Source organism: Lepus europaeus, chromosome 17, assembly GCF_033115175.1.
Source record: "Lepus europaeus isolate LE1 chromosome 17, mLepTim1.pri, whole genome shotgun sequence".
Classification (NCBI taxonomy): Eukaryota; Metazoa; Chordata; class Mammalia; order Lagomorpha; family Leporidae; genus Lepus; species Lepus europaeus.
Window position 1 is genome coordinate 22450 of NC_084843.1, and position 12036 is coordinate 34485.

The window sequence follows — 12036 nt, forward strand, 5'->3', positions numbered from 1 at the left end:
CTTTTCAAATAAATAAAGTAAAGTAAAAAGAGAGAGAGAGAAGAAATTAAATTTCTCTGCCCCAAAGCAAATAAGAAGACATTTTCATACATTTTTCTGTTGGAGAAAGTCTTGCCACCATGTAGGTGGGACAATGAGAATGACAGCACCTGTCACCTGTCAGCTGGGCAGCTGCCCTCCAGGCCGTGGATTTCCTGCCTGTTAACTTTGTGTTCAGCAATGCCCTAAGGTGGGTGAGCGGGGAGGTGGGGTCAGCAGAACAGTGCCCCAAAGATACCCTAAATCCAAGAACCCATGGATGTGTGAACTGAGGTGCTGTAAGGAATCTGAGTGTGTGATTAAATTCAGGGTCTTGAGACAGCGAGAGCATCCTGGTTTGTCCCTGTGGGCCCAAGGAAACCCTTGTAGGAGGGAGGCAGGAGGGTCCGAGTCAGAGAGAGGTTGAAAGATGCACACTGCTGGGCTTGACTCTTTATTTTACCAGGGAACACAGACAGAGAGTGCACCGTGTAATGAGACGTGTTCCCAGGGCCTTGCAGGCCGGGCACAGACACAGTGGTGTCTTCTGGGTGCTTTCCTCGGGTTTATGAGCGGGGAACGACACAGAGTTTGTAGCGTGGTGGGATGCGGCCAAAGCCCACCGCAATACTGCGAAGGTCAATGTCCTCTGGGTCAACGAGAGACTTGAGGTTAAAATGCTGCAGAATGGCAGACAAGAGCAGAAACAACTCCATGCGAGCCAGGCCTTCTCCAACACACACGCGTTTTCCTGGAAGCAACAACAGCATCGGTGAGACGCGGCCGGAGTTGCTAACTTGGGGCAGCAGGTCGGGGCTGGGGGAGGGCGGCCGCAGAGAAGCCGCTCCCTAAAGCACTCTGCCCACAGAAAGAAGCGCGAACCTACTCAAGAGCCAGCTTTCACACCACAGCAGTCGGAACTCCGCTGCAAAGCTGTGTCTGGTTGGGAAAAGGGCCTCTGCCCAGGCACACAGACAGGGAGGCGGTGGGCGGCGCCAGAGGCCAAGGCCCCAGCACCGGGGCTGAGTCCTGGAGCTGCCTACAGTGTTCCCTCAGCAGTACGCACAGAGAGGCCTGGGACGGGGAGAGGGACTGAGAAGGCCCAGCAAGCCCCGTGGAGGGAGACGGGGGGCTCCCTGTGACGAGCCGGGGAGGTCAGAGTTGCAGTGACCCTTGTTGAGAGATTTTCACTAAGTCCTGTTAAAGTAGAAACAGACTGGCGGTGACAGAGGGACGGGCATTCTGGCGCTGCAGGTCAAGCCGCCACTTGCCGCCCCGCATCCCAGGACAGAGCATCAGCTCCAGTTCCGGCTGCTCCACTTCCAAGCCAGCTCCCTGCTCATGCGCCTGGGAAAGCAGCAGATGATGGCCCAAGTGCTTGGGTCCTGCACTCCTGTGGGAGACCTGGATGGAACTCCACGCTCCTGGCTTTAGCCTGGCACAGCCCTGGCCACTGTGGCCATTTGAAGAGTGAACCAGTGGATGGAAGATATTTCTCTCTCTCTCTCTCTTTCTCTCTCTCTCTCTCTTTCAAATAAAAAACAAATAGGGGCCAGCTCCTTGGCGCAGTAGGTTAATCCTCCGTCTGCAGCGCTGGCATCCCATATAGGTGCCGATTCTAGTCCTGGCAGCTCCTCTTCCGATCCAGCTCTCTGCCTTGGCCTTGGAAAGCAGTAGAGGATGGCCCAAGTCCTTGGGCCCCTGCACCCACGTGGGAGACCCAGAAGAAGCACCTGGCTCCTGGTTCCAGATCAGCGCAGCTCAGGCCATTGTGGCCACTTGGGGAGTGAACCAGCAGAAGGAAGACCTTTCTCTCTGGCTCTCCTTCTCACTGTCTGTAACTATAACTCTCAAATAAATAAATAAAATCTTTTAAAAAATAAATAAATCTGGGGCTGGCACTGTGGCTTAGCAGGTAAAGCTGCCGCCTGCAGTGCCAGCATCCAATATGGGCGTAGGTTTGAGTCCTGGCTGCTCCACTTCCGTTCCCACTCCCTGCTATGGCCTGGGAAAGCAGTAGAAGATGACTCAAGTCCTTGGGCCCCTCCACCCACATGGGAGACCCAGAAGAAGTTTCTGGCTCCTGGCTTCTGATTGGCACAGCTCCGGCCGTTGCAGCTATCTGGGAAGTGAACCAGCGGATGGAAGACCTCTCTCTCTGTCTCTGCCTCTCAGTAACTTTGCCTTTCAAATAATGAAATCTTTAAAATAAATAAATAAATCTTTAAAAAACGAGGTGGCAATATGTCCTCCTATAAAACAGGATTCACTCACAATGCCCCCTCCCTGGACTTTTGGTGAAAGGTGTCATTTGACTTCTCTGAACAGGGAAGAGCTCCCTAGGTCGTGTGAGGCCCCACGTGCTGCTCTGATCCCGCATGACGGCAGAGTGTGGGTGTGGAGAAGACGGCGTGGGAGCTGACTCTCCAGGGCAGGTGCGGCCTCTGGGCTCCTCTCACCTGCGGAAAATGCCTTGAAGTAGTCGCTGTACTTGAACTTCCCCTCCTCATTCAGAAAGTGCTCTGGTTTGAACTTCTCGGGATCAGGGAATTCTTGCTTGTCATACAAAAGGGAGTCCAGAGTCGGGATTACAACAGTGCCCTAGAAAAACAAAGGTCGTCTCACTCATGTCAACCCAACACGGGTTTCCCCCAGGAGCCCCCGGGGAAGAAGGTGGTTTTGGATTTTACGTGATACAAGATGGTAAAATATTTCCGTTTGGGGAAGCTGCTTGCTTAAGGACTTGATGGAAAACAGGATCGGGCCTAAGGAGGACGAAAGCCCTCGTCTCTTCGCAGGAGTGACCCCAGGGCTGGTGCTGCTGCTGCCCGTCCCTGGGGTTGGAAAGTCCTACAAACCCAGGCTCTTCCCCAGATCTCCTCTCTGCTCCGCAGGGCAGGCCTACCCTGCCCAGCATTAGCTGTGTCTGCCCAAGGGAGGTGTCCTCGGCCCCCACCCCAACCCCTGCCCTAATCCTGACCCTGGAAGGCCAGGTGGTGAGCAGAAAGGCAACACTGGCCGTGTGCACCAACCTTGGGGATGACATATCCTTGGAAGGTGGTGTCCCGTGTGGCTTCGTGCGGCAGATTGGAGGGCACCAGATCGATGAATCGCTGAATCTCGTGCACCACAGCGTCCATGTAGGGCATCTGCACCCTGTCCCTGACAGAAGGCATTCGGCTCGGCCCAATCACCCTGTCGATTTCTTCATGAAGTTTCTCTGCCAAGATACGAATGAGCTAAGTTTAAAGGACTGGCTTTAGGTAGGCACCCCCCACCTTGCATTCTCCCACCACCCACCTACCGATGCACCCATCCACCTGCCCACCCATCTTGCCGTCCACCCGACAGCCTTCCGTCCCCCACGTGCACCCAGCAGATGTCTGTGAAGCAACTTGAGCAGTGCTGGTGTTCTGCAGGCACCCGGACCCACGGGAAAAATTCTCCATGAGGCTCGGTGACAGCTGAGCCCGGGGGTTGTTCAGCACCTGCCGGTGTTTGGGCATCTGTTATCCTAGCTGACGATGCTCAGCTAGTTCTTCTCTTCATGTTAGGAGTAGAGAATAGCAAACGGTCTTGGAAATTTCTTTGGGGAGAGAAATTTTGGCGCTACTATTAGCCTTGGCACGTGTGTGCTGCGCTCTACAAAGTGTGGAGAAGACAGAGTGGAGTCAGACACACAGTCTGCTGGAGAGAGGCCACAGCACGTCCAGGGAAAGAGCCGTGTTTGGGCAGTGCCCAGATGAGCTATGGAGACACAGACACACACAGCGCTGGCGGGAGTCGTGGACTCAGGCACATCAGTGGTGAACGCACGGCCACACGTGGCCACGGGCACTGCACCCCTCTGGGAGTGGGGCCGTGGGGCTTTGCTGCTCGTAGCGAGTTCTCTTTGAAGACCTCTGAAGTGAGCGCCACACAGGGGTAAACTTGGCAATGGATGTGTGGGTGTTATCCGTGTTTTCTGTTTGTCTTAGAAATTCCTCATAATGAATCGCCTAACACAGTTGTGAGTCCATGGTTCCCCTAGTAAAATGATCAAGCGTTCTCTTTAATAGCTGCAACACCCATAAAACGTTCCCCTCTGGGCTTTGGTTGCTTCACCCGCACATTTCTGTGAAGCGAAGGTGCTGCCTTCAGAGAGACCAGAGACCAGGGCGCAAACCTGAACCCGTCACCAAGCCGCCTTCTTGGAGGAGACGACTCCGCAGCCTGCAGTTCTGCCCGCTGGTGCTCAGCTGAAGCCGCGTTATCACTGGCAGCAGCTGTGGCTTGGGCAGGGAGGAGCAGCACAGGCCACCCAGGGCTGCACTCGGGGCCAACCCAGAGAGAGGCAGGGCCGCAGGCCCGTGGGCACCCTCGTGTGAGGCTACTGCCACTTTACTCCCACTTGCCTGGAGGGCAGCTCGTCATCCTGGTGACATGTGGGTGCCCCCACGAGGCCTCTATTCAGCCAGGGTGGGTGCCTCCCCTACTGTGGGCCCAGACCCCAAGCCTCCAATAGACACTGGGTCCCCTCGGACGCAGGTGCTGCTGGGGAGCAGCCCCGTGAAAGCAGTGAAGAGGCTCCAGGGTGGCAGCCAGCTGGGTGCTGGACGCCCAGGAAGAGCCCCTTGGCCCTGCACACTCTCCACCCCCGCCTGTAAGGCCAAGTCTTATTGGGCAATAGCAGCACTGTTTTCTCTGTCATGCAAGGCTCACAGAGCAGAGTGCAGACCCTCGGGCTGCTCCATCAGGTAGCCAGAGGCCCCTCACAGGCTGTGGGCCAGCCAGTGTCCGAGGGCACCAGGTCCTGGGCATGCCCAAGAACACCTCCCCCAGAGAGGTTCCCCAGGGGCCCACGCCACCCCTGAGGGTTGCCAGCAGCTGCAGACCCACAGCTGAAGCTGAAATGCAGGCTGCGTCTGCCGGAGGCTGCAAACCTTCGATCTCAGGGTGCTTCAGCAGGATCAGGAGCCCATATCGCAGCGTGGTGCTGGTGGTCTCCGTGCCTGCAAAGAACAGGTCCGCCACCGTCACAGCAATGTTTTCCGGCGTGTACAGGGGCTCCGTGCTGTGTTTGTCCTGGGAAGTTAGAGACAGATGGGGAACCGATGAGAGGGTGGCTTCAGGGGGTTCTGAACCACCTCCAGCTCCGCAGGGAGAGCAGAGGCAGGTGTGCCAGCAGCTGTCCCTATGGGACCCACTCCCTCTCTCTGCTGGGACACTGAGCTTCCTAGAAGCCTCGGAGGGCAGGATGGGCCCCTCACCCAGGCCCTGGGACTCCTCCCTCAACAGCACGAGGGCCGTCCTGGGGGAGGTGGGATGCGCCTGGCCTCGGGAGGACCCTGCTAATGACACCTGGGCCACAGTGGCCAGGGTCCCTTCCTTCCAGCCCAAGTCTGGTGTCTTTATCAGCAGGCCATACGAGGGGACAGGGAGGAGCCCACGTGGAGGAGGGGAGCTTCGGAGAGCCCTGGCAGTCGCCTGAGAGTAATCAGCACAGACTTCATTCCACAGCCACAGCCACAGAAAAGGGAAAGACAGGGATGCAGAGGGCTCACCAGCCGGAGCCACAGGCAGGGGTCCTGAGGGGCTGCAGAGGCACGACTGGGGAACAAGCGCCTACAAGGGGAGCCGAGGGCTTCTCCTCGTCGAGACATGGCTCTAAAGGTTGGTGCACTGAAGGGCACTGAGCAGGGACGCCCCAGGCCCCGCCACCCCTGCAGCTGCTCCGTGGGGAGCAGGGGTCCTGCTTAAGCCAAGGGTATTTGTGCAGAACTAACAGTGCCAACTGCGGTCACTGGGGCAGTTGGACACCACGAGTGGGTCACAACAGGAAGCTGGAACCTGTGAGCCCCGCACAGCCCCACCTGAGCCACTGCAGGGCGGGAGTGGGGGGATGGGGTGCACCTTCTCCATTTCTATGAGCAGGCAGTCAATGAAGTCCCGGGGGCAGCTGGGGTCCAGCGACTTCTGGTGCTCCTTCACTCTTGCGAGCGTGTACTCTTTTATTTCACATGTATTTTTTATTACTTTTCTATGACTTCCAGGCACATACTGTAGATAGTTTGAAAAATTATTGTAAACCTAAGGAGAGAGAAAAATTTTGTTACCATATTTCTTTCTGGATGCAGCATAACTTTGCGTGCTAGGTTAATGACTTTACTCCAGACTTGAATGTATGGCTGTCGTCATCAGAGGCTTTGGTGTCTTGTTGGAGAGCCACTCTCCAAAGCAGGCGCACTCATGGAAACGTGCCCTGAGGTCGGGAAAGGAGGCCCACGGGCATCTCTGGGAGGAACACGGGGTGATCCAGTGAAGGAAGCCCACACGACCTGGATTCCCACCCATCCGGTTTCCGACATAAGCTAGGCGAGAGAAGATGAATGAGACAGGAGGGAGGGCTCCACCTGCAGCCAAGGAGTACTGAGCAGGTAGAAGTTCTCGTTGAACAAACTCATCAGCCTCAGAGCCTGCTTGTCCTTGTAGTCAAAGCGGTCGTTGAAGAGGATTTTGGCGATGACGTTGAAGGGTGTGCAGCCGATGACAAAGGTGGGGTCGAAGGGCTGGCCTGGAAGACAGGTGAGTGACACGTGGGCGTGAGGAGGAGGGTGTGGGAGACAGGTGAGCTGACAGCCCCCTGCGTGGGAAGAAGGTGTGGATTCTCGCTGGGGCCTTCTCCCTCCCCCAGCTCGGTCTGTGCAGTGTTTAGCAGTGCCTCGAGAGGACGCACTGACACCACGATCCCTATAACACATCACACGTGCCTGCCCCATTTGGGTTTTCTTCTCCGTGCTGCTCCCCTTGACGTGTGGACGCCAAGCGTGGAATGCAGCCCGAGGACCCCCAGGCCCCTCTCCTTGTCGGTGGGTCTCACGAGGCTACGCACCCTGGGTCTTCCTGAGCTCCTCCAGCAGGAAGTGGGCCTCCTGCTGGATCCGGTCCTCATTGCCCTGTTTCCCCATCCCATAGTCCCGGAGGGTGGTCAAGGAGAACCGCCGAGTGTCCTTCCAGGTGGGTCCGTTGTTGAAAATGATCCCTAAGGAAAAGGGGCCAGCAGAAGTCACTCACAAAGCCCGGCTCTCAGGGAGATGGGGCCGTGGTGGGATGCGGACCCTACAGGGCCTTGGGGCACAGGGCGGGTGTGCAGGTGCAGGCAGAAGCACAAGAGGACCAGGGTGGCTCCACTGACCGGGGGCCCTCTTCACATTCAACCTCACAGGGCTTTTGTTCTCTTTTCCCTTTCATACTAAACAAGCCCACACGTGGCCACTCACCTGTCCCACACCCTCTGCTCACATCCATGTCCACAGGTGAAAATGACCACTTCTTTCCTGTCTACTGACCATGTTCTTGACAACCACTCTGTCCTCACTAATGTCGAAACCTCACACTGTAAATGCCTCAGCACAAAGCTTTCTGGCTGCGCACCAGGGTCTCCTAACATCGGAGGTCACCCAGCCCCTCGGCTGCACAGAGCACTGGCGGGAGGACCACACTTTCCCTTCAAGCTCGTTGGTCTCGGAGCTGATCCTCCTCATCTCCTCCTGGAATGTCCCCTGGAGGACCCCTGGACCATGATGTCTGAAATCCACAGACCTAAGATTGAACTTTTCCTTTAAAAATGTTCACGAGGGACCGGCACTGTGGCACATCAGGTGAAGCCCCAGCCATGGCACCCACATCATATATGGGCATCGGTTCAATTCCTGGCTGCTCCTTTTCCAATACAGCTTTCTGCTATGGCCTGGGAGAGCAATAGAAGATGGCCCAAGTCTTTGGGCCCCTGTACCCACGTAAGAGACCTGGAAGAAGCTCCTGGCTCCTGGCTTCAGAACAGCACAGCTCCAGCCCTTGCAGCCATTTGGGGAGTGAACCAGCAGATGGAAGTTACTGTCTGTAACTCTGCCTCTTAAATAAATAAATAAAATCTCTTTTTTTAAAAAAAAAAAAAGGTTCACATATTTCCATCCCTATTCCAATTAACTCTACACTTTTCACTTTTCCCTGAGTACAAACCTGTGTCATCTCTGTCAGCTCAGTCAGCTCAGCTCTGTGAAGACCCTGGGTCCCCCTTGGGACCACCCGCCCAGCCTGGCCCTGCACAGCCCTTTCTTGGCCAGACCTGCCGTGGGCATCGGGGTCCACTCCCTCCCCTCCCCTCTCCTCTTACTTTTACCCACCACCATTTCTTCAACAAGAACATTTTAGTGCCAACTGTGACAAGACGTCCTGCCAGGCTCTGGGGCTCTGTCGTAAACTGGGGAACAATGGTCAAGTCCCCCACAGAGAAAGTGCCCAGGGCATGTGTGCTCACTGTGCTGTGAGGAACATTCTAGAAAGAAGGTGGCTGGTCCCAGAGTGCAGGGACAGAGCAGTTTGAGTTGGGAAGTGCAGTCAGAGGAGGGTTTGGATTTTACCCTGAGGGGTCAGGAGGAGGGGGGCAGAGCTGCGGGCGTGGACGTTGGCTGGGCTGTGAGTGGAGGGTAGCACCTAGCACAACCTCCTTAGAGGCTGTTCACCAGGCAGGAGCCCAGGGAGGGGGCAGGCTTCTCAGAGCTCTATGACAATTCCCCGAAACAATGTGTGCAGTCGCTTGGCACATTGCCGCCTGTGCTCAGACAGTCATGTCATTATCCCTGGAGGACCAGGTGCACTCCACGTCCAGGGTCAGTCTGGGCTGTGTGCAACATATAAAATAGGGCTCTGGAGACCCCAACAGAGGCAGTGAAGCTCCTGCAGCCCAACTAGCGCTGCCTCCGAGGCTCTGGCCTCGAGCCCATCTGCGGGTGGCAGACAGGGGCTGTCCTCCGGCAATGCTCCTCTTGCGTCAGGACAGGATTGCTGCTGCCGCTGTTAGCCTGGGACTTGGCCAGGGCCGTGGGGAACCCTCACGCCCCTGGAGGGATTGGTCTCCATGCCTGGGATGTGAACTCACCCTTGTCCTTAAACTCCCGCAAAGCAGGGATCTCGCCACGCCCGGAGAACTCGTTCTTATGGTTCAACAGCATCTCCTTCACCGCCTTGTAGCCGTGCAAAACCACAACACGCCTGGAGCCCAGGTACAGAGTAAACACCGGCCCAAAGCGCTCTGCCAGCTGTGGAGACCAGCAGGTGCAGGGTGAGGCTGGTGTGAGCAAAGGAATGCTGCTTCGTCCCTGCCCCATCATTGCCACTGCTGCTGGCCAAGAGAATTCAGAGGGCCTTGAGGAAAGGCCATCTGTGTCCACCCCACTGTGGGACGACCGCAGGCATGTCCGTATGCCCAGCTGCCCGCCTGGACACATCAACCCCCCGTGGGCTCTGGCTCTTGTCTCCCTTACCAGAGGCCACTTTGCAGGCACCATCACCCCACTGTTCAGGTCCACACTCAACGCCCCGGCTCCCAGGGCTTCAGGCTGACCTGGAGCCAGGAACCTGCCACTGCCCACCCTTTGCTGTGCACCATGTCGATGTGTGGTCACTGGTGGACAACTAAAGCCAATCCCAAGCGCCTTGGTGGCCTGGCCTTCCTTTATCAACCCAGCGAAGTCTTGGACGTTATAGCTCACTCACTGTCCACAGTAGTTGCAGGGGCAGGTGGTGGGATTGGTCTGGTTCCAAATGGGCTGAGCTGACACTTCAATTTTCAGGCTGCTCTTTGGCATCACACAGGTTGACGCCCAGCAGACGCACACCTGGTCATGAACCCATTGCCCACATTGGAGTGGCCCAGAGCAATGTGCAAGCCTCACCAGCCTGCGCACACTTGCTCCAGTGACACGGCATGACCAGGGCCTCCAGGGCGTCCAAAGTCAATGCCCATTCTGAACACTTGGCACCCAAGCTGCACCATCAGCTCAGTATTTGTCTTACTCCTGGAGGATGTATGGATTCAGTTAATTCAAAACAGACTGGCATTGAGTAACAGTAACTTCTTTGACAATAAACAGATATGTACATTTAGATCAGATTCTTGGTTTATTCTCCCCAAAATAAACACTGTTGCTTACCCTGCCAAAGGACTGGGGAATATCTTTAAAATCCAACTGGAGAAAATTCCCAATAATGGGCAGTGGAAAAGGTCCTGGGGGCAGGTTCCAGCTGCTGTGGATCTGCTTCCAGACAGACACGAGCAGGAGGATGACCATCCATCCCAGCAGGGCGACGGTGATACCCAGAGCAGCCATGGTGCTTTGGCGTCCTGTTGCCGGTGAATAGGGATGAGCCTACAAAGACCGAGCTTTTAACGCCTTGTTGAGAAGGGAGGGTTCCCTACCAGCCAATGCCACCTTCCTTCCCCGTTGGCCCAAGTTCCTGGTTTATTATTAGCTGTGGCTGGCCACTGTTTCAAAGGCTGAGGCCTGCCATGGCTGCTTCTTAAAAGGTGTCCCAGTGACCTGACGAGGACGAAGCTGGGCTCTGTCAACACCCAACCCCTAGGGGTAGGGACCTACTGTGTCCTTTGACACTGGTTGGACACGTGGCAGGTAGTCAGATCCATGCCAAGTGTTTATGTGTGGTAGGACTTTTATGTAAGGCAGGGTGCCAGGACTGGCCTCTCAATGTCTGACCACCCCAACCAGACAAACGAACAAGGGCAGAGCAGGATCCAAACACTCCCTCCATTCATGGAGGGAAAGAAGCAGAGGAGAGAGTCAGCAATTCTGAGAAACATAATCTCTTATATAAAAAGTTTATTTTTATTGTATAAAGTGAAAAAATATTATCCTTTACGATTATTTTGTCAAATTCTGAAAAGAATTACATTAGAGCTTTTATTGTGTTTGTTTTAAATCAATGAGTTAAATTTGGAGGACTTGCATTTTTGAAAAGATTTATATTATTTATTAGAAAGGCAGAGTGACAGAGGCAAAGACAGAGGGAGAGACAGAGAGAGAAAGATCTGCCCTTTGCTGGCTCCCTCTCCAAATGGCTGCAACCGCTGGGCGGGGCCAGGCCAGAGCCAGGATCCAGGAAAGGGCCCCAAGCACTGGGCCGTCTTCCACTGCTTTCCCAGGTGCATCAGCGGGAGCTGGATCGGAGGCACAGCAGCCAGGGCTTGCACCTGCGCTCTGGTGTGGGATGCCAGTGTCACAGCAGCAGCGCAACCTGGGGCAGTGAGACAGTGCCCCAGGACGCTCTCTCCTCCTTGTTGCCCGAGAGAGCAGGGGGCGCTCCTGCCGGGGTCTCCTCTGCCTTGGGTGCTTCCTGCGTACAGAGGCCCTCCCACCTTCACTTTGCTGTCAGGCTCCTATTCAGTGTTTCGTGGAGCTATTCTCTGTACTTAGAATGAAGAGATTGTTTTTCATTGCACTCTGACAGGTAATACAGGGAAGAGCTTACTTTATATACTGTAGTTTTAAACTTGTGCATAGGTAATTGTGTGCAATGGAAAATATGATGAAGCATGAAGACAGTAAAAATCACTTACAGTCAACCAAACCCCGTGTGCATTTTGCGTCGCGCCCTTTCATGCTTTCGTTTATATTAAATGAGGCTACACAGCAAACACAGCATTCTCGCCTGTGCTCTCTGAGCAGTGCACTCCTGACACAGTCGGGTCATGGTGCCCACTTGTTACTCGCCCTGAGACTCGGGGGCCTCTGCTCCCCTGGAGGTGGGACGACCACGTGAGCCTGACCTGACTGTGGACGGTGTCAGCAGGGCCCGGTTCTGAGGGCACAGGTGCAGCTGCCTTGGCCCCTGCACCCTGTTCTCCCTTCCCGGGCCAGGCAGGCACCCATCAGGGGCCCAAGTTTCCCTGCTGGCCGGTCTCTCCTCCTGGTGCTGATGTGGCCAGAGTTGGCCCCTCAGGCTGGAATTCAAGGCCTGGCTTTGGTGTGGAGAAAGCGGGAAGATCAGGGTGTGGAAAGTAGAGCAGGCCTCTGGCTCCCATTGGCTGAGAACGGCTGCACCCGTGCTGCTCACCTGGGTGTGCACGTGTGGCCTGCGGCCCTGCACATCCTGGGGAGCGTGTACCCCACAGGGCTGAGACGTGGTCCAGGACAAGGTTCCGTTCTCCCACCAACTGGGCCTTTTAGGACAAGGTTTGAT

The 12036-nt window shown here is 55.7% G+C and overlaps 1 protein-coding gene across 1 annotated transcript; it reads right to left on the reverse strand.

The window, feature by feature from the left end:
- Window positions 1-459: 459 nt before the first annotated feature.
- On the reverse strand, window positions 460-10211 carry LOC133775985 (cytochrome P450 2E1-like). The gene is made up of 9 exons (XM_062214609.1): window positions 9993-10211; window positions 8939-9098; window positions 6890-7039; window positions 6411-6571; window positions 5911-6087; window positions 4941-5082; window positions 3051-3238; window positions 2478-2619; window positions 460-769 (listed from the first exon to the last, which is right to left on the reverse strand). The coding sequence occupies exons 1-9, from the start codon at window positions 10167-10169 to the stop codon at window positions 585-587; spliced, it is 1482 nt and encodes a 493-aa protein (XP_062070593.1). The 5' UTR covers window positions 10170-10211; the 3' UTR covers window positions 460-584.
- Between the last annotated feature and the right edge of the window lie 1825 nt (window positions 10212-12036).

What these genes read in the sequence shown, in the direction of transcription:
- LOC133775985 (XM_062214609.1), bottom strand. Translation starts at nt 10,169, where the DNA reads ATGGCTGCTCTGGGTATCACCGTCGCCCTGCTGGGATGGATGGTCATC. An exon ending in TTCCCCAGTCCTTTGGCAGG is followed by an intron (nt 9,099 to 9,992) that starts GTAAGCAACAGT and finishes TGGTCTCCACAG; the next exon opens with CTGGCAGAGCGCTTTGGGCC. An exon ending in GCGGGAGTTTAAGGACAAGG is followed by an intron (nt 7,040 to 8,938) that starts GTGAGTTCACAT and finishes CCTTTTCCTTAG; the next exon opens with GGATCATTTTCAACAACGGA.